Raw genomic sequence first — 24,895 nt, 5'->3', positions numbered from 1 at the left:
TTTACTGAGTGTAATTGGAAAGAAGTTTTTACTACATTCTGGGTTAATCAGCGTTCATTAAGTATAACTTGAAGGATTCCCCTAGTTGTTGTTGGAAATCCACCTGTATTACCCTGTAGAGGATCACCACTCACATTAACCAAACGTCCTTGTCTACTGCATGTGAGAGGAAACACAGCAGGACTCCACACAGAAAGACCCCGGATAGACAAAAGGTTAAAACCCTGAACCCTCATGCTGGTTAAAATCACTGCTGAAGATCACTCCAACCCACTTAGAGCATAATATTGATTGAAATTTAAGTTGTCTGGTTCTGTGAGTCTATCGGTGCAGAAATAATCTGCCTACAACTTGTGGATTCACTGCAAAGTAGTGTTGCCAGGTTAGCGATTAGCAACTGGTCTTGCGCCTTATCTCAAAACCAACTGACGAGGACACAACCATCAGACTAAATTTACTGTAGCAGTCCGAATATTTGGTAGTTCAGCTACAACTGGGAGCAACTGTATTTAGTGTTCAAATCATAAACTGTGTAGATAAGACGGCGTGACCCCACTTTCTTGCAGTTGCCAAACTGACGCTATTTTCCCAGGGATCCTTGCTCCATCTCCGGTAGTTACCAGGAAATGTTGAATTATATACTGTGCTTAGTCTTAAAAATTATTTTTATAACTCACGGACCCACAGGACCTTACAGAGTGGTTGGCATGGCAACTGGTGGTCGTCATTATGTCAATCCTGTATCTATACAATAAAATAATTAACTAAAACAAGCCATTGACATTTGAACATGTGTCAGCATTATATAAACTACCTTAAATGACAGAAACCATCCTTGATTTTTTTTTTTTTTTTTTTTAAATTTAATGTGTATTTCAGTGTTTTAGTTCGTCCCATTCGCTAACATGGAGGAGGTGGAGCTTACGACCTATACTGCAGCCGGTCACCAGGGGGAGCTCTACTTGCTTTGGCTTCACTTTTGAGGAACGTTTCCTCAGTCCACATTTATATCGTCCACGGTTCAACCAAGTATGTCTTCTTCAAGGGTTCTTGCAGTTTTGAGGTTCTGGTCGCATTACTGCCCTCTACAGGATAAAAGTATTAACAGCAACAAACGTCTCACAGAAATCTATGCTTTACAGTCTGGTGGTTTTGTGCATGTAAAAAAATGGAAACACATATCGTATCATTTATTTAGCGTCCATGTAACCAGTTTAATTTGAATCAGATTTGGAACCAGAAGTAATGTAAACACATCCATTATCACTCTAGGATAATGCTACCTTTGCCAGCTGCCACGTTTCCCCTTCATAATATTTATCTTTAGAACGTATTGAAGTCATCATTATGTATCAAATTAGACAGATTATAGCAGCAATACTGTAATAATGTAATTGCTCAACAACTCGGGACTGGCAGGATGTGTTTTGACATGAAGAACATTATCTGTCAGGCGCTTTTCTCTGCTTTGACAAGTCTTCACGTCCTCGCATCTTGGGGGATCTGTCACAGCTCATAGGCGGCGGCGAGACAGATTCCCTCGCATGTGCCCGGGCCGGTCAACAGACTGCTCGGAGTAGAGGTCAGGAGCGCCCGGGCCATCGTGCTGCTTGCTGACAGCTCAGATTTATTTTTAATCCGGCCGACGAGAGCCCGCCACACAGATCATGTGGCTTGTTAGCGTTTGAGCGGCGAGCTCCGTCCGCCGTTTGTGATCTTACACAAAGAAAATGTGACAAAATGACGACCTCTGCGAGGTAAAGCCCAGATAATTGAGAGCCGGCAGAAAACGGCGTTTGATTGTTATTCCGAGCAGCCTCTGTTGTCCCGTTCAGCGTGAGATCCCTCTGCCGGCGCGCGCTGCAGAGCCAGGTCATTTTTACCTCCATCTTCCCCTCATTAACATTTTGACCCCATGCAATCTTTCCTCGGCGTGCGTGTCAGCGAGTAGGTGAAGGGCTCGGCGTTGATTGTATTCGCCATATTTACTCTCTATTCATTTCTTGACCAATTTCTTCGTGATTGGTGAGAAATGTCATTATCGCTGCATCAGCAGGCACATTACTCGCTATCTAAAGTGACTGCGGTCACAGAGGCAATTTTGCTGACAGTCCGTTGTCCCTTCTCACCTCTGTGTCTTTGTCTTTTTTTTTTTTTTCTCCTTCTCCCTGTGTTCTGATAGGTGCCAATTATAAAGGCCCAGCGCTGACGCCTCCCCAGTCGACCTGACCCCGTTAGCCCGCTTTAATGTCAACTCTCTGGCTCCAAAGTGGAGGGAATTACCCCAGTTTTAGTCTCCAATCAAGAAAAAAAGAGGAGCAACCCGACGAAATGCAGAGTCTCTCCCAGCGTGCGCGCTCTGCACAGGGCCTGGCTGCTCTCGCTCGGTGAAACACAGGGTCAGAACTGTGTGGATAAAAAAAAAAAAACCCTGAGGGTTTTGACATTTCAGCTTTTCTGCCTTTTTGTTTTTTGCTCCTCCTTTGGCCCCGGCGCTTTTTGGAAGCGGCCCAAATGGTGCGGTGGTGTTGCTCAGACATATGGAGAGCCCTGGCTCTCCTGGCGCTCCTGCTTCCCTTGCGGGAGGAAGGCTGCTGGGGCCTGAATCCCAGCTCTGGGGACCTGGAGAAGTCCCCACACTCTGATCCAGACCCCTGGGAGGCACTGCACAGACACAAGCGCAGCTGGGTATGGAACCAGTTCTTCGTGTTGGAGGAGTACACAGGAAATGAGCCGCTCTATGTTGGCAAGGTAAGTGATCTGTGACTTTTAATGGGTCAGTATTAGCACAACAATGTCTTTTTTTGTTGTTGTTCCTACACGCGAAAGGGAGAGAGAGAGAGAGAGACTCTTAAACAAACAAACAAAAAAAAGATTTGCACATCTGCACGTGTTCTATTTTCAGCAGGGTTAGTGCACCTGTACAGTTATTATACATATCAATAACCTCTTACCATAATGACCTACAAAATCTGGGACACAACACTGGAGTTGTATATTCCCATTGTCCTATATAAAAATGTTAAGTAAATGATAAAGACGGTGTGAGGAGCTGTTTTGCATATTGTTCCAGCCAGGCTGAGGCCCGTGCTCGTGGCAGCTTTAGTTTAGAGATCGGCGTAAGGCGTGACAAGGAAAATGTATATATTACTCAAATGTGTCCGTGTACAGTACGCGTTCTGCCGAGGTACAAGCAGATAGATCAAAGTAATGCCTGTTTTTGGCAGGTAAATAAGTATGAGACCCTCCCGATGACATTTAAAGCAAGGCACAAATGGCATAGTTAACGTGAGGGTGCACTGACAAAGTGACTAATCATGCTTTTATGAGATGTGGCAACACCGCTTCTCCGTTATTTCCTCAGGTGGCGAACGATAGTGGAAGGAAGAGAATGAAACGCCACTTAGTAAAAAATATTAAGAGCAAAAAGCATCGAGAAAATACGCTTTAGCACATTTTTAGCATTCACAATACAATGCAGGGGATGGGCTGTAAGGCCTTAGCATGAAGTTGTAAGCAGACATAGTGCAGGAGTACAGATAAACTGCAGTATGTACATTACACATGCAGCATGTATTCATGGTACAATCCAGGTAGGTGATGCAAGTTACATGGTAAATTGATAATGGATGAAATGAAACGTATTTATACCTTTTTGCAGGTTTAACTGCTTCTAATTATATTAGAATTAAAACATATTATAGTATCTATTAACCCTTTATGGGTGAGGTTTGAGGCCCATGTGTTTAGTCAGAGTCAGAGAAAATGAAGGAAACATTCTCAGGTCCTTGTCAAATGTGGTCTTCAGGGTCCACCGCTGCTCGAACTCTGAGTGTAACTGCTTTATTAGGTACCATGAAGAAGTGGCCTGATGTTAGCCAATGTGATAATGTGGATGTCTGAATCGGCACTAATGTTCTAATGCTCTAAATACATGTTGTTTACCCTGAAGGGCACAGAACCATATACGTTAAATTCATAAAAGTAATTGGAAATTTTCACAAAAGTAACAAAAGTCTTCTCATGACCCGTGATAACACTCTAGGGTTGATATTTAAAATTTCCAAGTATTTCAGTGAGTGTCCTGTAAAAGGTTAAAGTTGGCTAGGACCGGGAAGTATCTATATTTCAGATTTTATGTACATTTAATAGGTTTTGTACGCACTGCTCTCCTAACCTGGGATGAACTTCCTTGTCTATAATTTTTTTGTGGTGAGAAGTCTTTCCTATACCACTCTGTTGTGAATTGATCCTGCTTCGTCAAAGAACCGCTGGGCCAATCAAGTTGCTCTGACGAGCTTTATGCAGCAGTGGGCACAGGAGTTAACAGCGACGTAACCATCCGCGTCATGACCGTCGTGGAGTTTGATGTCAAAGTCTAAGCGCATTCAGTTTTTGTCAGTATTTGTGTCTCTGTACCAGTTTAAAAATGCCTCATGATGAAATCCAAATGTTTTGTTACCAGACTCGTATTCTGATAAGAATAGATTTCTGCTGTTCTGTTGTGGAGCACATGTCCTCAGGTAAAGACCAAGGACATTTTTAGCAATTGCAGGAAATAGTTTCCTACGCAGTAAAACTGTGGTTTCAGAGCAATTTGAGAACATCTGGCATCGTTGCTGGTATATAAATAGCTATTAACACACATCATGGGAAGTTTATATATTTACAAATAAATAAATAAATACTGTCTCAAGACATATGGAAAGGCTAAGGGCTTTAAATACACTACCTTACTGCAGACTGTACTGCTTGTACTTGTTAAAATGCAGGTTTGATTAGGACATTTTTAGCATTCACACACTTTTCTTTTTTTCAACATATTAATGCAGTTGTTGTAAGCAGAATCCATATAGCAATAAAAGATGCACTTAAAGGACGTATAAGTGTGTTTTATCCCACCAGCTTCATAAGAGGAGTTATAATTACTGGCACATAAGAAAGGTTTAGCATAGAGTGTGTGCGAAGTCTTTCAGACGCCTTTAAACGAATGTGCTACTTTACAGCAGGTTGTGCTGCCTGCACTTAAAATAAAAAATAAATAAATAAATAATAGGGTTTCTAAAGTATCTATTAAACTGGCAAGGTTGGGGACGTTTATCTTTATTGCCCATTTTATGCACTTTTAAACGGTTTTACCTGCTCTGCTGTTCTGTTGGGGAACATGGACCAAAAGTGGAAGAAATATATATTTATATATGTGTGTATATGTGTTTGCAGCCTTAGATAGATAACCTGAGAGAAAAAAAGGCAATAATGGAGCTAAAAAATATCATTTAACAGTAAATACAGTAAGTGCAGTTTCCGCATCATGTATGTAATACGGTGTAGTTTATAGCACATTTTATGCACTTTTAATAAGTTTTTCTAGGTCTGCTGTGAAATAAACAAATGTATTTATAGTTCACTAAAAGCCCAGTGGGACTGAACAAACTAGTGACAATTGTGACATGAACAGTTTAAAGCCATATTCAAGTAGAAAACAAGTAGAAGCCGCAGTAATTGAGCCCCGATGTTGTTTTTTGGTTAAATCAAATACGCGTTAACTCCTGTAAAGTTGTTGGTTTTCAGCACAAACCACCAGCATTGCTCCACAGCTTTCAGCACCGCAGCACAAGCGGACAGCTCCTGCTGGAAAATGGCTGCTCGGTGTGCAGGGCGGGCCAGATGGGTCTCGGATTGGTCTCTAGATCCCTGTTATCTTGGAGAATTTTCTGGTCTTATTATTAAATTAGTTTTCATCTTTCCGCTCATCTGCAGGATAATCATTCTCATCTGCATGTATTTGCCGGGTCTGCTCTCACAAGCCCATTTCCTTGCCGTCTCTGAACTGGATTAGCGTCTCCAGCTGGAATTAGGATACATTTGACTGTCCTATTGTTCTCCTCTCTGTTTCTTTGCCAGAGGGATGCTGGAGGAAAGCATCTAAATCAGAATGAGCGTGTTTGCGAAACTGCCTGAGTTCAGCTGAAGGTCGTGTCTCGTCCAAGTGTCCACGCTAATCTAAAATAGTCATCAGTCATATCTGACTTCTGGGGAGAGCTTTTTTTTTTCTTTTTTGCGCGTGAACATCTGTGTGTGTGTGTGTGTTTTATCTTCTTGCCTTGTGTTGCCCGTTTGAAAGTTAAAAAACAGAGGCCACTAACACAGCCAGGAATTTCGAGTGCCTCTTTCCTTTTACACGTGCTTGTGTCTGATTGCTTTTCTTGTTAGTAAATCCCCAAGGACGTGAGCAGACTGATTACTTATTCATAGATGTGTGGAGATCAGCTTATCCACATGGAATATATACAAACTCATTTGCGGGCTCCTTTCTAAGAGGTTTAGTTTTTTCCCATACATACATACTTCTTTTGTTTGTTTCTTTGTGGCTCTGGTGCTGCCTTTTCAAAGACGGCGTGATTTATTTATTTTTTTTTCTAAAGAAATCAGACTGGTTTCATCTTTACATCTGACCTCGTGCCCAGGCTCCATCCCAACCCAAATCAGAAATATGAAGGAATCAGATTCATTTACTCCCCAGCGGGCAGAGCGGGCTGCCTGGGAGCTTGAGAAGCTGTCACATTATTTGCTCCCTCAGATCATAGTTGTCACACAGTGTGTGTTTGTTTGATATCACAAGGGCCCTCTGCTGCTGTACAAAAAAAAAAAAAAAAGTCTGGGCGGGGACACCCCAACCTCGTGACTCAGTGTGAGCGACACGGAAGGTCTCGCCGTGTCAAGAAAATGACCTTACGAGAAATGATGTCTCTCTTTTTTTTTTTTTTTTTTTTTTTTTTTTTTTTAGTCAGCTGTAAAATATTTCAGCGGGGACACGAGCAGTAATTGCTTCAGTCAGACGTATCTCTGTATCAAACGCGACAAACAATAGGAACCTGTGTCCACACAGCGGCACAGTCGCTGCCCAATTTGGTCATTTGTTTGGCTGGAAGCGAAGGGAAATATGATATAGTCTGTAGGAAATGGGAAGTCATCACTTTGGCCTGGCTGCTCCCATCGCATCTGCAGTCTGCTTGGCTTTAATGCATTCTGTCAGATTCTGAATTTCACAACCAAATGTCTCATTATGCCTTGGCACTCAGCCCCGGGTAAGCGTACGGGCCTGGAATGAGCTGCAGTCGCATCCAGACAGCGGAAACATACATTAAAGAACCACAAACTGGTGACGCACATATTTAAACAAGCGCGAGAGAGAGGGAAAAAAAAAAAACTCGCGCACTTAACAACTGGTAAACATGACGTGATTAAACAATTTCTGCGGGGTATTCGTGTGACTAACTGCTCGCGTGGAAACGCACCAGTCAGTGGCGTCTGCTGAGTAAGCAAAGTTAGGAGCAATTTAGTTCTGCATGAAGAAATAAAAAAAAATAAAAAAAACAGACAGCTCAATGTTGTTATATCTCTGTTCAGTTAATGCGTCGAGCCTTAACACTTTGGAATCCGCTTCTCGTGCTCACTGACTTTTTCTAAAGCCACTCCTACGTCCCGTTTTCCCCGTTCATGCTCAAGCGGCCAGACACAGCCTTCTGAGGCGAGAGCGCCGCTTCATGCGGCGGGAGGTTCGAGCCCGCGGACGCGGGCCTCATGCTTAATCTCACTTATTTATAGAGATGTCTTCAAAATTGGCAGTCTGACTAACCATCCGAGTAATGGATGGACTTATTTCACCTTCTAATTCAAGCTGCGTTCAGGCTCTGCTGCTAAGCTGGAGGGGATAAAAATAAATAAATAAATAAATCTTCCAGTTCAAATAACTGGAAAGCATCCGATACATATGCAACAAGTGTTAGACGTTATTCACATTCGTGCATTAAGATGTTTTTTATGAGCGTTGCATCATGAGTGATTCCTGACCTGCTGGAGAGGACCTGGTGTTCTGAGTGACAGTAATTCTGTTTAATAGTCAAACAATATGCATCATGCAGCAGGGACGGTCCCAGAGATAATTACACTGGGGCGAGCGTGTTACTGCGCGAGGCTCTTCATTAGCATTCTGCGCGACGTCCACTGTCAAATGGGTTAGAATCATAGAGCACAGGGCGCCGCTGCAAAGGTCAATCTCAATAGCGTCTACTTACACTTGCTGGTGCTGCAAACACGCAGCTGGGGAGCGGTGAGAGCGGCGTGTTGAGCCAGAGAGGAGGGTGATCGGAGCCGACAGAGGGGGGACATCATACACGCGGCACCCAGGGAAAAGAGCTTGCATAGCAGGTGGGGAGGGAAGGAGGGGGGGGGGGGCTTGTGAGGCCTCCCGAGGGCCACTGCTGGGATGGTGGGAAAGCCTTTATCTGAGCCGGGCCATCAAAGAGGAGGAGGAGGACGAGGATGAACAGCGGCGTAAACTACACAAGTGTGTGAGTTATCAGGCGGGGCAGGCGGGAAAGGACAGCAGAGCAACACTGTTTACATTTGGGCCCCCTCGCACTTTGTTGGTCAGCCAGGCAGTTTTTTAGATAAAAGCCCAAAGAAGTTCAACACAAAAGTCCAGAAGGAGTCAGGCCAAAGTCAAGGCAGCGCTTTTAAGAGAAAACTGATTCATCGTCTGTTTTCCAGCAGAGAATGTGTTGAAGGAGACCTCGCTGGTGATTTTAAATGACTAACACCATATAATCCCACCAGGAATCATCGTCATATTTCATTGATTTTCCAGGAAGCTCTCTGGGCTCTAACTAGCATTGATTCAAGCAGGCTATCAACAGGATAATTTCACACCAAACAAGAAAGGTTGGTTTGCGCTGAATGAGACGGGGTGAAAGTGGATATACTGATTTGCTTTTCTGAAGTTGAATGAGAGGGTCGATACCGCTCTGGTTTTTGTATGTTAAATATGAAGGCAGCAGAAGATTGGCTTAGCATAAGGCAGCAAAGTAGCATTAGTCATTTTTAAGGAAAATACTAAAGTGGCATCACTGAATCTGAACAATATTACCACAGTCCTCTTACAACTGTGACTATGTTCCTAGTTCGGCACTGTGGGGTAATTCATGCAACGCTCATCAGCTCCAAACCGTTCGATCAAGCTTTGAAATAACCCCCCACGTTGCGCGCGAAAAGGGAGTCTATGTTTAGCCAAGCAACAAGTCATCTGGTTTTAAAGAGCCTACACACCTGCAGATGGGTGTTTTCAACCCTTAGGGCTGATTAAACCTCCACCCAGGCGGAAGTCGGTCGGAGCCTTGCCTCAAAGTAAACGCTGTCAACCAAACTACGGAGACGAGTCAGCCCCGCTCAGGATCGATCACCGCAACGTCGCGGCGTATATTTGATTTTCCCCAGGCTTGATCCCGATTTGCTGTGACACCTTGCAAATGTAGGCAACAGAAACCTCATGGGGGTTGCAGTTTCTTAAGCTGAGTGTGGTCAGTGCTGAGTTTTTGTCAGTCTGAGAGGCTGAATACATCAGTCTTGTGGTAAAAAATAGTCGGCTGCACAAGGTCTGGGTTAGCCACGATAGGGATGTTACGCGTTTATTGTTGATGATACACAAGTTAAAACTTTTGCGAGCAAGGGTTAGGGTTAGGGTTAGGGATGGGGTTAGGGTTAGGGTTTGGGTTTGGGATGGGGTTAGGGTTACGCATTGTGCATTTTGAGTCTAGATTTACAATAATTTTAGTCATCCAGCATTCAAACCGGATGCCAGTATTTCTTCTTTTTGACTGGGAAGGCTGTTCACGAAACTCCTCATGTTGACTTCTTCACTTCATTTCCACTCATGATTTGGTGTTTTGAGGCTCCTGCGATCCACGTCTCATCAACATAAATTTAATAAAAGCTTGTCCTTAAAACTGCAGCCCGACGTGTTCATGAAAAAGGACAAGTCAAAGTCAAAGCGACATTTTGACTGTTCATTGATTTTCTCTACTTTTCCAAATTTGTTTGCCTTTTTTACAGAAGCATTTTGTCTTTTTAGCAACTTATTCAGAGGTTGAATTCACTCAGTCTGCTTGTTTCCTTAGATTTACCGTGGCTTGTTTATGCCTCGCTAAAAACAGATGTGCATCATTCTGGCTTGTAATACTGTAACTCAATTAAATATTAAGGGACGTGGTGGGCAGAGTGAGTTGTGAACTAGTTTGAAGTATGTTTTTTTTTTGTCTTCTTTTATGTGCAGTTTCGTCTGAAAGCAGGTTTGTTGAAGTTTCCTAAAGTGCTGATGTATTGAATTTTCGACATCCCCAACAGGTCTGATCTTGAATAATTCACGAGGTTCTCAGCCCGTGCTGAGAGTATAGAGGCGCTATGAATACACACAAAAGTTAATCTTTCCCCGACAATGTGAATAACAGGTGGCTCGGAGGCTATTGCATTTGCAGTAATGGCGGTCTCAAGCATCTTCCTCCACTTCAGTGAATAAAGTGAGCACGGCCGGGCTCAGGTGGAAACATATATGATAAAGAAGTTCCTCAAAGCAGAGCGATATAACACTGAATAAATATATTCAGCCAGTTGAGAAGCGGTTAAAAGACGTGATGTGACAGGAACAGGAGAGACATATTGGTCAGGCGGCCGTGTGCAGAAGCTACTTCGCTATTCTCCTCCATATTTAATGAGGCGTCATAGAAAGGGTGCTCGTTTTTCTCTGACTGACTAATTGCATTTCACCTGAATATCTGTATCAAATGGAAAAAAAAATGAAAGCAGTTTCGTCTCACTGTAAATGGAGTTGCTTTTCATACAGCCTCAGACGCCACTAGACTAGAGACATAGGGTAATACGAATGTTTCCTTAAATAGAGATATTGAGTTTCCCCCATCTCTATTATTTCCCCTTTACTCCAGGAACCTTCTGAGAGTTGCTCATTGAGTCAAGTGTGTTTTAAGATTGATTCGTTGCCCTGTGTTGCTTGTGGGAGCGCAGGTTTGAAGTCTATAAAGAGGAAAAAAAGAAAAAAACATTGAATTTGATTTTAACAAACATTACGGTAATCTGATTGTTACCCACTTTCAGAGGCCGGCTAATTTCAGAAACACCCATCTGAGTGAGAAAACAGGTCTCCCCTTTCAGGTTAAGAGGGGATTGGTAATCTAGTTAAAACTGTTAGATATCTGAAGGAGAAAATTGCATTTTATAGGAGCTGCTGTTTGTAACTTCATGCTGGAAAGATGGGTTCATACTGCAGACGTTTTAGGTCGATTTATCCCCCAGTTCAACCCTCTTGACAGGCCGGACCTTGCTTGATCCAAAGCTTTAGACCCGATTACTTGGTAATGTGTGGATTTACAGATCCTCTCTTAAGCATTTTGTGCTCCTTGCTAACCCGTCAGACGCTTTCGGGGGCAATTGGAAAAACACAACACAAGCACAGCATTGTTTCGTTATGAGACCATGGCGGAGTAAATTGGACCCTGGCGGGCTGCCATGGTATTACAATTGTGTGGGAAACCCTGCAGTTTCCTGCCACCTTTATTTAACGTTCTCCTTTATTTCATTAGTTTCCTCAGTTCTTAGAAATGTACAAGCCGGTAAGGCAGAACAGCTTTCGTCAGCCACAAAATGTTTGAGCAGGAAAGTTGGTCCATGGTCGCTCCATTGGGGGCCGCTGAAGGTTCAGCAATAATCTGCTGGACCAATCAATTCGTTTGGAAAAAGGAACAGCAGCGTGGTTATCTGAGCTCCATGGAGTTGATTTTGCACACAGAAGTATGTATTTCTCTGAATCGCTTGAAACACGCCTAATAATGAAATTCAAATGGTGCGTTACCACAGTCTTGGGTACACAAGGCTGGGGATTTAGAGCAAGTTCTTCATTTTGTTTACATCCACTTCTTCGTGGTAAGATGGTTCCAAAATCAGATCCTCAAGTAGTCAGAGTCCACTTGGGTACAAAGGAACGACTGATGATTAGCCTCTTATTTCTGAAATCTGGGAAGTAGAAGCCGTCAAGTGTGGAAAACGTAGCACATTTAGACCCTTAGTCCAGTGGAGCATACGAATTCCTTCTTTACGGAAGTTGGGAAAATGTCAAAATAGCAACCACTGAACTCCTTTGCCTTGAATTAAGAAGGCCTCTCTGCACTCCAGAAGGATGCATCCTCTCCTAGTGTTCCCGTCATCCTTGTGGACCTCCTTGGGCGATAAGCCCTTGAGACCGAGGTGCCGGATGACTGCACGTCCATTTTCTCCGACAGAGCTGACTTGCAATTTTCAATTACCCGAAACAGAAAAACCACAGAAGTTATTAACTTCAAACTTTACGCCCAATCAGTCAGAGAGTTTAGCTGCGCGTGCGTGTGGCAGCGGGACGTATCAATCACGCCGTTAGTTTTCAACATACGTGTAATTATTCGTGGAAAGCAGAGCCGAGCAGTCAGATGCAGCGCTCTGTTTGTGGCGTCCGTCGAGAGATGGATGTCCGAATTTCTTAAACGAGACAAAAAGTCTGCAGCCACGCAAGAGCTGTCTGAGGCTAACACCGCTGAGCACTAATGAGCCTTTTTTGGAAATGGTTTAGGGAAATACATAAACAAGTTATCCGACTTTCTCACCTTAACCTGATTACCCCGCCGTAATCTGCTTTTGTGTGAGCGTGTGTTCGTGTTGAAATTGCAGCTCTGCTAAAGTAACTCAAAGCTTTCTACCTCCTCCTCCTCCTCCTCCTCCTCGCACGCGTTTTATCCACCCCAACCCCCACACCCTCATCCAGACATTTACCATCCAATGGATGAAGGAACCCTAATATGCTAAAACCGGGGATGCATTGGCCACCTCTCGCTGTAATTAAATTCAGTCATAATGAATCATAGCCCCTAATCCTAAAACAGGCTGTATTTCCACAGGGAGGAGAAATGACCTACATGTACTGGAAAAGCTCTGAGTATAGCCCTTTCTGCTACAGCTCCCTTTCTTGGCATTTCCTCTGAACGCATGACAAACACGCACAAACCTCACTTTGAGCTGTGTTGAAAGTAAACGACAAGTGCAGCGCGCCTATTTCCATATCAGTGCTGTTCATTTATATATATCACACGGGGCGTAGTTAACAAAATCATGTAGCAGCATTGGACACTTCTGGCGCTTAATAATACGGTCGAATCTTACTTATCCGTACTTGTATATGTCCAGCTGATACATATCTGTTGAGATGAAAAAGAAATCCGTGCATAACACCACGGAGCAATTAGAGTATTGTATGAGCCAGTCATCAGACTAATGTTGGTGATTCACAGTGGTGCCTCCACACCTCTGCTCTTTGAGGTGTATTTTATCATTTGCAGGCCGCGCTGGTCGCAGCCCAAGATACTGTCAGCGTTTCCTTGTGTAAAAAATGCACTTGGCAGCAGCAGAACACAAAGATAATGCATACTTTGGTTTTCGGTTTTAAATACCCGCCGACAGGGACGGAACGGTGGTTGCAACGGAGGGAAGTCCATTAATTCCTGTCTTTGTTTCGTGTTTAAATCACTGTGTTAAGTTGATTATTCTTTCCTATTTAATTGCCCATAGTCACTAATTGCATCACCGAATGTCACATTTTAATTCAAGCTTTTATTCCTGACTAATAATGGGGCTGCACTATCAATCATGTGGTACTGAAAAACTGACTTGGCTGTGCTTTTGTTAAAACTCGGCAAGTCTCTCTCCCGGCGAACATGGAGTACGCCTTCTCGCTATCACAATTCTGTCTGCTGTGTGATCTGAGCTCAGCTGCGTATTTAGGTGGGAGGCGTGTAGAAGCAATGTTATAAACTAATGCCTTGCAAGGGATAACTTGCAGCTTCTACTTTTACAGATTTTTGGCAGGTGCCAACAGGAAGAGGGGGAGATGGATGGCATTTTAACTGAGTTGAGTGAGGAATGTGAGAATGTTGCATTGACTGGAAGCCACAGCAGCTTCAGATGATCTGGCCAATCCCGCCCATGCATTTACACTATACTATACTATACTGTACTATACTATACTATACTATACTATAGGGACATTTTTGTCCATTTGGGCAACATTTTCCTCATCATTTGGTTTCCATTTTGGCAGTGTTAGTGTATATGGCGCAATGTTTTGTGTTTATCTCTACAGAAATTTTGAAATTAAAAAAAAAAAATTATTCTAATAGGTCCCCAGAACACTGAATTTTTTTTTTTGTAACCTTAGTGGACATGTCAATCTGCTATAAAACCTTAACTGATTTTTCTCAGATTTTTCTGCATAAATCTCTTAAACCTCTTCAGCGCCTTACAAAACTACTGAAAAATTCAATCATTTTGAGGAATGTTAACCCTTTAAATGCCAGCGTGATTACTTGAAGTTGCTGTTGTTTTATGAAAAAAAAAACATCAAGAAATAGCTACTTTATCCATAAAACTAATGAGTCTTGGGTGTCACCAAGATTATCTAAAATATTGACTTGATTGCATCATTAGTTTTTGTGTAGCATCAGATTTAAAATTTACTACCCTCTTGTAAAAATGTCCCATTGAATTCCATTGTAACTACATTTTTTAATCTCTAGGCTACGACACAATAAAATCATTCGTTCTGCAATATTAGGGCTTTATTTATGAGAAAAATGGTCAAATGTGTCGTCCATCCACAGAAGGAGAGTCTGATGTGGACTTTGTGTTGGAGTGACCCTTCGGCCCAATGGGACCATGGATATCACATGTTGATGGAAATCCATGTAACGGTGAAACCAGAATTCCATTCATTCATTCATTTTGACTCTGGCCCTAATGATTTTTCAAACTATAGCCTCGTCATTACCAAAAACTATAACAAGTAAATTACATATGATCATAAAAGTGAAGCAAAGGGATCAAAGTTGTTCAAAGGTTTTTCATTCAAAGCTCCATCTTAATGACCAAATGATCTAGTAAATAATCAGAATGAAAGCGGTGACCTTTGACGTTCTCTCTCTTGAGCCGAGGTGCAGGCGTGGCAGTTAAACCGTAATTGCCAGATTCAGCTTCAGTGAACACAACTAACCCTCCGCATTAATGACTCCACATGACTCACTTTGGAAATTTGATGCAGTTAGGATCAGACTTTCGGAGCCCAAGGCTAATTCGCGGCACGACAATAACCGTATTGAAAAAGCACCGGTGGCGGAATCAGTTCTGTTTCTTTTCATTCTCTTACCCAAAAGAATTCATTCAGTTCCAGGGACAACGGGGATAAGGGGGTCTTGGCTGGTGCCGATAATGCTTAGCAGTAATTTGTTTTTGCTGTTTTTTCGTTTTATTTTCAGAGTGTCTTTTAGTTTGTATTCGACATTTTCCCTGTGTGGAGCATACTGTGTGACTTTTCTTTTAATTAGCAATTTATTTTCTTTTATAAATACAAACATTCCATCAAAATGCACTTTTGCACAAAAACAAAAATACACAATTTTATGGGAGTCTCAGAACGAAATGTGTTAAACTTTCGGTCGAAAGGACCTCAGCCTTAAGCCATCTATCGGCTGTGGCCTTGTGGCCGGTGAACAGTGCAAAATAAAGGAGCAATACAAATGTTTTTAACCTCTTTTCCATCAGTTCTTTTCTTTTTCTTTTTTTTTTGCCAGTAGATATCGTTTGAACACGCACAAAATAGGAATTCTGTTAAATTCAGTGACTCCGCAGGAGATTTCTGTGAAGATATCCTGTTCTTGGAAGTCAGCCCATTCATTTTCTATGGCGGAAGATGAGTTCACAGTCTGACAGTGTTAAATTATGCCGAGGGGCTAAGGCTATGCAAAGACTATGGGATGATTCAAAGATGGATTGGGCTATGATCTGGGGTTGTTATTGAATTTGGCTCCTGATATCTCTCAGAATGAAGAATGAAGAATGGAGTGATTTGCTCTTTTTCCCAGTGCAAGACTAAATATATTCACAACTAGAGGGATTGTGTACACATCAAAAGTCTTCCTCCCCAAAAGCCCTCTCATGTTGGGGTTTAATAAGGTATTTTATTGTCTGAAGTAGTACGGCTTGTTTGAGTTGTTTATAATCCCTCTGGATCGTCACCGCACAGTCGGAAGTGTAAAAGAGACGGTATTAGCCTCATGTTTTTCTTTTCTGTTTCACCAGTCCTGGGATACATTTTCTAATCCAGGTGAGCTTATTTATCCTTTCCTCATAGACCTGGAGGAAGGCTTGAGTCACAGGGGACTGGACTTCAGTGCCAGTGGTGGACGAAGGAAGCGTTCATTGGTTGTGGTAGGCGGGTGGAACGCAGTGAAGGAAAGGTGAACGGAAAGGTAGAAGGGTAGAAGGTGAACAAGCTCAGATAACACGAGTGTAGACCTTGAGCAAAGAACCAACAAAATATTGTACTCCGTTTGTGGTAATTTTTCCAAGCCTGGCCTTTTGAAAAATGTCTGTCAATTTTGATTATCGCAGAAGATTTTGGCAAAAATATAAAATTCTTGTGAAAAAAAAAAGATTAAGAAAATCACATGTTTTCTCAATAATACTGTAGACACCGTCTTCTACATGATTTTGTATGACCAACAATATATTTGGGACAGATTTGTGGCAAAACCTGAGCTTGTTGTGTCCAAATAACTATATTTAAGTTTGAGGGAAATAGAAAAAAAAAAACCAATCTTCAGTCTCAAGAAATTAACTTGCATGGTCAGGTAGCGAATCACATCTGCCGTTTGAAATGGAACTTGTGAGCTTGTGCTTGCAACATGGGAAGTTGTGTAATCAACATACATGGCGTTCAGGTCATTAGGTCACCACTGCTAGGCAACTGCACTCGAGGCATCAAGCTTAAGAGAAATAACGAAAGGATGAGGCTGTCGTGAATATCAACATTCCCTAAGTGGAACAGGAACACTGCCACCTGAAGTACACCAGCCAACAAAATTTCTGTGCAGGCTTCTATATATTTTTTTGTTTTGATTTCTGCAAAATAATACATAAAATATTGCCAGCGTCATTACACGATTATTAAAAATCTGACTCAGGATCGGCCACGCGCCTTTTTTCAACAGAAACTGAAGTAGAGTTACAGCTGCTTTTAAGACACCCACAATAATGTGGAGGAAAGGATCGCACTGTGAATCCACTCCTTTTATGTTTAAAGCCTATAGTATAGTAGACAGGCTGCAGAACATAACTAGATTGGTCCACAACTCCCTTGTGGGAGATCTGTCATGAAAAATTGGCACCGAATATTATCCAGTGTATGAGCACAGTTTGACTTTAAAGTCCGGCAGATTTCAAAAGGACTGAGCATTTACAGTATGTATTGAACCGCGTTTCAGACGGTGGCAACAGCATGTGACAATTTGTCTGCTACAGCTTTAGATGTGTTTGGAAATACAGATAAAATAATATGGATATATTTGAGAATTAATGGTCCTGTAGTTCCAGGCTTTTAAATATGTAGATGGCGTGCTTTCATTCACGTCATATGATAGTGAATTGGATAGTCAGACGTATAAAACACGTCTTCACTGTCACCGTTGTCACCTTGGTCTCAAAGAAAGAAAATGAGGAGTGACCGATAAGTAAATTATTTGTAATCCTACATCTAAATTGGGAATAAATTGTAACAAAGCATTATGTGTCTCTGTTCTGTTGTTGTTTCTGTTTATTTTACTTCTCCTGACGACTTTAAATTATATGCACAGAGCAGCGGAGAAACTACTGGGGGTCCTTAAACTGAAAAAGCAAAAGTGACATTATCTATGCTGACAATAAAATCTCCTCCCCTGACAGAAGCTGTGGAAGAAGGGATTTTTTTTTCCTGCGTCTCCCACACATATTAACATTATACGCAGAGAAGAGAAAGCACAGAATGATGTAGTGTGTGTGTGTCATAGTTATTTAAGAGACAGACGTCAGTGCACACTCATATAATATAGTGTAGACGGGCACAGACCGAGGCTGCATAGGCTTTCATGATAATTAGTTGTGGACAGTTATGCAGCCAAGAGAATGCACTGCGAGATCATTTGTGTCTCGTTTTATTCCCCTGTACGCGATCAGATCTACTTTACATGGCATCTAATCACTTAAAGCCTATAGAGTTTGTACATTTAAATGAATGAATTTAAATTCTTTCTCCTCGCCGTCCAAATTGGCTCACTGGGTTAAAAGTTTGTGATTTTAATCGCATCTGTCACAAGGTTTAAAATGTCTATACCTATAATTGGCATGGATATTAATACTGACAGGAGTTCATGTCGAAACGGTAGATTTAATTTATACCGGAAAAAATTAAAAAATCAAGATGGTAAAAGTCCAGGATGAAGATTTAGGCTCAAAACACTTGATTGATATGAGCACCTCTACACATAAAATCAGCTTCTGGTATGTCCGTGCATTCAGATCACCTAGTGAAGACAACCCAAAGACAAGGTCAGCTGAAATTCTGTTTTTTTACAGAAGTGAGCATTAATAATAAATGCTAAATGTGGCGTGAGCCTCTGTTTTTTGATTGACCTCTATGCTGGAAAAAAAAAAAAAAGGAGAAATTTTTGGCTGCAAACATGCTTCATTTTAAGCCTAAACCTCAGTTTAAAACCTCAGAGTCAGAAAACTTTATTAATCCCACATGGGGCAATTGTGTTTACAGTCCCAGCAAAGAAAAATAATAATAAAAAAAAAAGTCACATGGCATTAAGTGCTTAGAAATGTGCCTTTTCTTGTGGTTTGATGGATCACGTTACTGTGGAAAATTTACTGGACTTTGTTGAGTTGTTGCCAGGATTTATTTTTATGCAAATTTATTTCTTGTAGAGTTTGGCCTTACATAGTTTACTGTAGTGTCATGCCATCGTCCATAGTCTTACATAGTATTACGTAGTCTTTTGTAGTTTTATGTAGTCTCTCTGTAGTCTAATGTAATGTCACCTAGTCTTCCATAGTATTATGCAGTCTTTCTGTAGTCTAACTTAACATCATATAGACTTATGTATCATTGTGTGGTCTCCCGTAGTCTAACGTAGTATCATGATATTATGTAGTCTCTGTGTAGTTGAACGTAACGTACCATCACGTAGTCTTACGTAACATCACGTAGACTTCTGTAGCATTATGTGGTCTCCCGTAGTCTAACGTAGTATCATGTTGTGTTACGTTTATCGCATAGACTTCCACAATGTTATACGATCTTTCCGTAGTCCAATGTAATATCACGAAGACAGAAGCCTTACATAGTATTATGTAATCTTACATAGTGTACCTAGTATCACAAAGACTTCTGTGGTATTATGTAAAACATGCTCTACTAATTGAAATGTGTCCTCATGCAAAATACTGTCTGATGAAGGATTTTTGATGGTCCTGATTTATTTATTTATTTTTTTAAGTTCAATTGAACTTTAAAATACATATTAATGACAATCAGGCAAAATGTGTGCCGTGTTGCTCATGATGGTAATAATCACTCAACAATGCAAAATTCCAATTCAGTGGTATATCAGTCTGATTTTGGGCAGCCCATTTATTTTACTTTTTTGCCCATGTTTGTTAAGTAACTAAAAGGTCCAATAAGAATACTTAAAAGAAAATATAAAATGTCTACTTCTACTTCTGCAAGGGAAAGTTGGACACGTCCTGTTTTAAATAAAATGACAAGATTAAAAATAAGTACGTCCAGCCAAGTCGTGCGGTTCCATAAATCTGATTTAGAATCACGGACGTCGAGGAGTCATGACTTCCCTCCCGTGCTGCCGACGCTCCTGCTGACTCCTCATCTCTTGGCCTCGGGGTCTTTTTCAGCAGACGGTGGCACACGGCAGCTGAGATGTCACACTCACTCTTGTGTTGTCTGGGATACTTAAGGCGACGGCGCGGCGACAGGGGAAAAAAAAAAAGAATAGAAACACTGGTACACCATAAGTGGCAGACGAAATCAAAGTTGTTGACAGTGAGATACCCAATTGTCGTGTGAGCAACAGATGGATCACAGAGCCTGTTATGCCACATTCACAGGTCCATTCCTGTAATGTCCACAAGGGATTACAAGTTTCATCCAAATGTTGCTGGCAGACTTTCAGACACAGCTCAGTGTAAGCCATTCATGCTACATGTTATAAGAATTAACTGCATAATCCATAAAATATGTTCTGTTATTCATTTATACACAGATCAGTCACAATGTTAAAACCATAGACTTGACCTGGCCTCCAAATTCGCAGCAGGGGGGGTTGCGAAATCTTTGGTTGATTAGACATTTATTGTATTTTTAACAAAAATCCAACGTATTTTAGTATGTTAGTATTAATATATATGTTTTAAGTTTAAACTGACCATAATTGACAGATAAAGAAAATAATTGACAGATTCACAGTTTTAACTTTAAACAGCTAAATGTTTTGTCATTAGGGGAACCTGACAGAGTCAGTGTATAATATGCAGCATTGTGATTGGCACAGTAGCAATTGGGGGCGGGGCCTAATGTGTACAGGAGGCTTAGATTGAAATAATATTTGAATCTGTGTACTTTTGTGTGATTTTGTGTGATTTGACTAGCTTACTATTGAATGTAAAATGATAAAAACAGATCTTGTTTAATATAGAACACATATATAGGTAGGGGGTCCCTACTTAATCTCTCCATCAGTTTGGGGTCCTTGACCTCAAAAACGTTCTGAACCTAGATCCCAAACTGATATCTGTGAGATGTACTGGAACAAGCCTGATCCACAGAGGGCCCTCCCCCCAACCCATAGGACCCTGAGACCCCTACTAACAACCTGTTATGCCCTCAGAAGACCCATGTCCATTCTCTGATGAGCCACAACTGTTTTGGAGGCACAAGGGAGACCAACACAATTAGGGGACTGCTATGCTTGATCGTCGTATACTCACTTACCGGTTCATTTGGTAGACTAATGAAAATTATTGCATTCTAATATAACAGTCCTGCATTCAGTCTTAACTTCCTGAAGGTTTTGATGTTCAGCGTTGGGTTGAAATAACTGACAGAGCTCTTGATTCAACTGTGTTTTTGGTGGCTATGGTTTTTAGTGCTGTTAATCTACATCGTATTGTACCCACACAGAGCCAGTCAATCAATCAAGTTTAACAGCACCGCAACCTACATCCTCCAGAATGATCATCAAGTTGAATTATCACCTGTCTAAATCAGTTTCGACATGAACTGCACGTTACACCAGTCAAGCAGGGAGATTTAGTGTTTGGGATTGTTGTAAGAGAATGCATTCATTAACACTAGTGTACCTAATGATGTGGCAAGTGAGTGTACGTGTTTCCCGAAGAAGCTGTTTAGAAATGGGGAATTCATGAACGCAGCATTAGGCCATTAGCTAAATGGTCATGCACATAAATCTCCCTCGTGCACGTGAAATTGACAACCTCCTGAAATTGTCTCAAGCCTTAAGGAGCCCCCTCTCCCCCCCCCACCACCCTCCAAATTCATTCTAAATTTGTTACTGATTTGCACATGTAAATACAGATTTAAGTGCCCCTAGATGACACGGCTGATTTATTGCGCTATGAACACACCAGCTGTCTCACTGGCCCAGACGGTGGAGAAACTTCACGGGGCTCATCAGAGAACCTCTTCACGCTTTAGCTATGACTTTTACTAAAGGCCACTTTCAATAAATGTCAGGCTCCAAACATTGGTAAACAGTTTTAGCTCTGATCAAATTCCAGAAGGGCGGTACGGTGAGGTTGCCATGTCTGTGGGATTACAAGGGTTCCACTTCGGAAATGGCACATTAAACAAATGGAGCATTTCCCACTGGTGACGGCAGTATTTATTCCCACCCGTTAAGGAGGGCTGCCTTTTCTCCGCACGTCCCGCTCGTCCAAACGCCGAGCCCCTCCCTGTCCCGTCACATTACAGGGACAAGGGCTCCTTTTACTCCACCAGCTCTGGAGGGGAGGGCAGCAGATTTTATTTTTCAGGTTCTGTGGATTTTCAGCACATTCTTATGTATGTGCTCACGTATGTACATATAAGAGATTGCATCATGCAGTTTACTCCTCCTCCTTCTTTTTTGATGTGTACCCAAGCTCTGATTGATGCAGTTTTATAGAAATCACTCTTACCATGATTTGCACGAGGAAAGCCATTAAAATGACTTTCTCATGTAGTTCTACGGTTTACTAAACAACATGTCCATCAATACGTTGTTAGTATACGAGTAATATTGGGTGTATGTTCAAGAGCAGAACAATCATAATAATATATTGATTGCCCTGAATTGTATTCATAGCTCATGGATTACACATTATGAACACACAATTAGTTCCCAAGTCAATAAAGACGTATATAATAAATTATATTGATATGACTGACAGGCACTGGTGGTATGATGTAAAATAGTCAATAAATAACATGAATGAAACCACTACAGCAAAATAAAAATGATACCATGTGAAATGCATGATGAAGTTTCATAATTAAGATCTGATAATTTTATAATTTTACAGTTTAGTTCATTAAGTTGTGCTTATTTAAAATTGAATGGTGTATATTTGGGGATATAAGCCCTGAATTGGATGCCTAGAATGTGTATTAATCTGATAAAAATTAGGCTTGGTCAACAGAATGCTGTAGCTACATCTGCGAAGGTGCATTTTCAGAGTGAGACTCAATGCAAAGCACCAACGCTAAGCTCTCTGAAACACATCTCTTCCCATGTTTCGCGCTGCTCCTCTGGAGCATGTGCCGACGTCAAAGTTCAACCTAACTAAACATAAACTATGAATAGAAATAAGGCAACCAGCCAAGCATGGGCGGCAACATGGGAAAAAAAAGCTGATGTTCTGAAACTGTTTGTTTGTTATATGTTGAATTACATATATAAAAAAAACAAAGCAGGCTGTTTGAGGCCTATTTCATGAGTCATGTTAATACATTTTAAGCTTTTTATGAGGCGTTTTATTGTGTTAAATGACAGGTGAAATGGCTACAGCTAAGTACAGAGGGGAGGCAATCCTTCAGCTACGTAACTTAACACATTATCCATGTGCTGTTAGATGATACCAGGTTGATTTGTCAGGAGGAAACTGGTTGATGAGCAGGCCTTAGGTTCGTAGATTGACAATATGTGCGAACCTAGCTTTGGTTCGTTATGTGTTTGTCTATCACTAGCTCTTCCGACCTGTTCAAGTTTCCTATTTTAGATGATCAAATAAAAAGTATTGTTTTTGTAAAGAATATTTTTTTGCTAGGGAAAACTTATCACATTTTCTCCAAGCGCTGATTGTTTGATAAGTTTGAAAAGTACACCCGGCTTTGCTCTTGCCTCTGAGTCTGAGAGGGTCATTAAAAGTAAAAATGTTTTATTGGGTCATCTAACAGATGTCGCATTTTTTTTTACTGTTGTATTTTGGTCTAATTCTTAAGTTTAAAACTTTTTATTTCTCGTTGCATGAAAAGAATTTGTGGTCTTTTGTTGTTGGGTTTCCAAAGGATTCAGTATGAAAAGAAAACTCTTTTTGGAAGAAAGGAGTTCTTGGGTTTTATTTTTGCTTTACTAGCTGGTGCACATTTTGATGCCTGACATGATAAATGAGTGGAGAGAGCGATGGGAAATGACACCGTGGCTCAAACCGGGGAGGCTGGGACTACATGCTCCAAATCCATAAGGCCCTAGAGGCCAGGATGACTTAAAGAAGGAGTTTATCTGTTAAAGTCTTAAATGATTAAGTAATACCAGCCCCCAGTTCTTGAACTGTGATTTATGGCCAATAATAAGGTGGTTATCATCCTCCTGATCCACATCTCCAATATTTGGATTGTTCATTGTCCTTGTCGGTCATCTTCGTCCGTGTATTGTGGGTGACGAGCCCCCGAGAAGAGATTATTGATGTCGCTGTCAAAAGGCGGTCACCTCGAGTGCTTAGAGCGATGAGGACTCTCGACTGAACACGTTTTTAATTAAAATAATGTGTGTCAAAAACCATCGAAACCAGTTCGCTGTAGAGGGCCTGAGTGCAAAAAAAATAAAACAATAGTAAACAGCAATTATGGCTCTGTAAGCATTCAAACAATGCGTGAAAACAGAGATCAAGTCATTAGGCAAAGAGGGAAGCAGAGAGGTAGTTAGATGTCAGGATACTGTGGGCGACCAATTTATAGCTATTGAATGAGTCACATTATTTGATGTTCACAGCTATTTGTCATATAAAACCTGTCTGATATTTGTTGCACATGTATGCACACATGTGTGCAGAAAATTGCAGAGAGAATAACTATAGATCCGGACGGTCTGATTTTTATATTTATTTTTATTACTGGCACAACAGGCCCAAGAAAAAAAAAAAGAAGGGTAAAAATAAGAATGGAAATGAATGAATATGTAAGAGTTGCCTTCTGGATCTGAATCTTCACATCTTAACCAGAAACGACAGCCATGCTCTGAGGCTGCGGTGGTGTGCACTGAGCTATAAGCTAACTGCTAACACGCTGATACCATGAGACAGTTCTTGTCTAGCTTCAATCAACTGCAGTTTCGAATCCTAATGGATCTAATGGCGTTTGTCAAAAGTCTGTTGCCGTGGTAGCATGCTAGCCTGCAATACTAATGTGGATCTTTAAGATTTTAACTTCATGGTAGTGAAAACGTCACAGCATCACAGAAGTCCTGAGGCTTTATCCTCGATGATATTATCCACATTTTAATGTGGAGATCAGTTCAGTAGCTATAGAAATATCTTACTAGTTGTGTTTTCGTAACCAGATATTTACATTTTTCTACTGATATCGGTGTCACACCCATGCAGCCCATATTGCCCCTCCCCCACTAACAGAGAACGTGCAGCTGGAAGCTGGAAAATGCTTATGCTTGGTTATTTTGTTCACCAAACAAAGTTCTTATCACTGAGCACCAACACATTAAAGTCCTAACCTTTACTGGTGTTGTTAAGTAGGAGTTTGCTAACTGTTTTTCTCTCTCTAGCAAGCTAGTAGTGCAGGTTGTCAATCATCCACAATAAATGTTTTTGGTTTAATTGATTCGTGTAACATTTGTTATCATCTTGT

General features: G+C 41.3%; 1 protein-coding gene across 1 annotated transcript in view; it reads left to right on the top strand.

Moving 5' to 3' along the window:
- Positions 1–24,895, top strand: part of cdh7a (cadherin 7a) — a 112,390-nt gene that overhangs the window by 4,405 nt on the left and 83,090 nt on the right. Inside the window, exon 2 of the mRNA XM_047568838.1 lies at positions 2,183–2,751. Within this exon, the coding sequence (XP_047424794.1) occupies positions 2,515–2,751 (237 nt within the window). The 5' untranslated portion in view covers positions 2,183–2,514. The remainder of the gene's footprint in view (positions 1–2,182; positions 2,752–24,895) is intronic.

This window comes from Mugil cephalus, chromosome 18 (genome assembly GCF_022458985.1).
Source record: "Mugil cephalus isolate CIBA_MC_2020 chromosome 18, CIBA_Mcephalus_1.1, whole genome shotgun sequence".
Classification (NCBI taxonomy): domain Eukaryota; kingdom Metazoa; phylum Chordata; class Actinopteri; order Mugiliformes; family Mugilidae; genus Mugil; species Mugil cephalus.
Note: the sequence above shows the minus strand (reverse complement) of the source record. Positions and strands in the feature narration are given on the sequence as shown.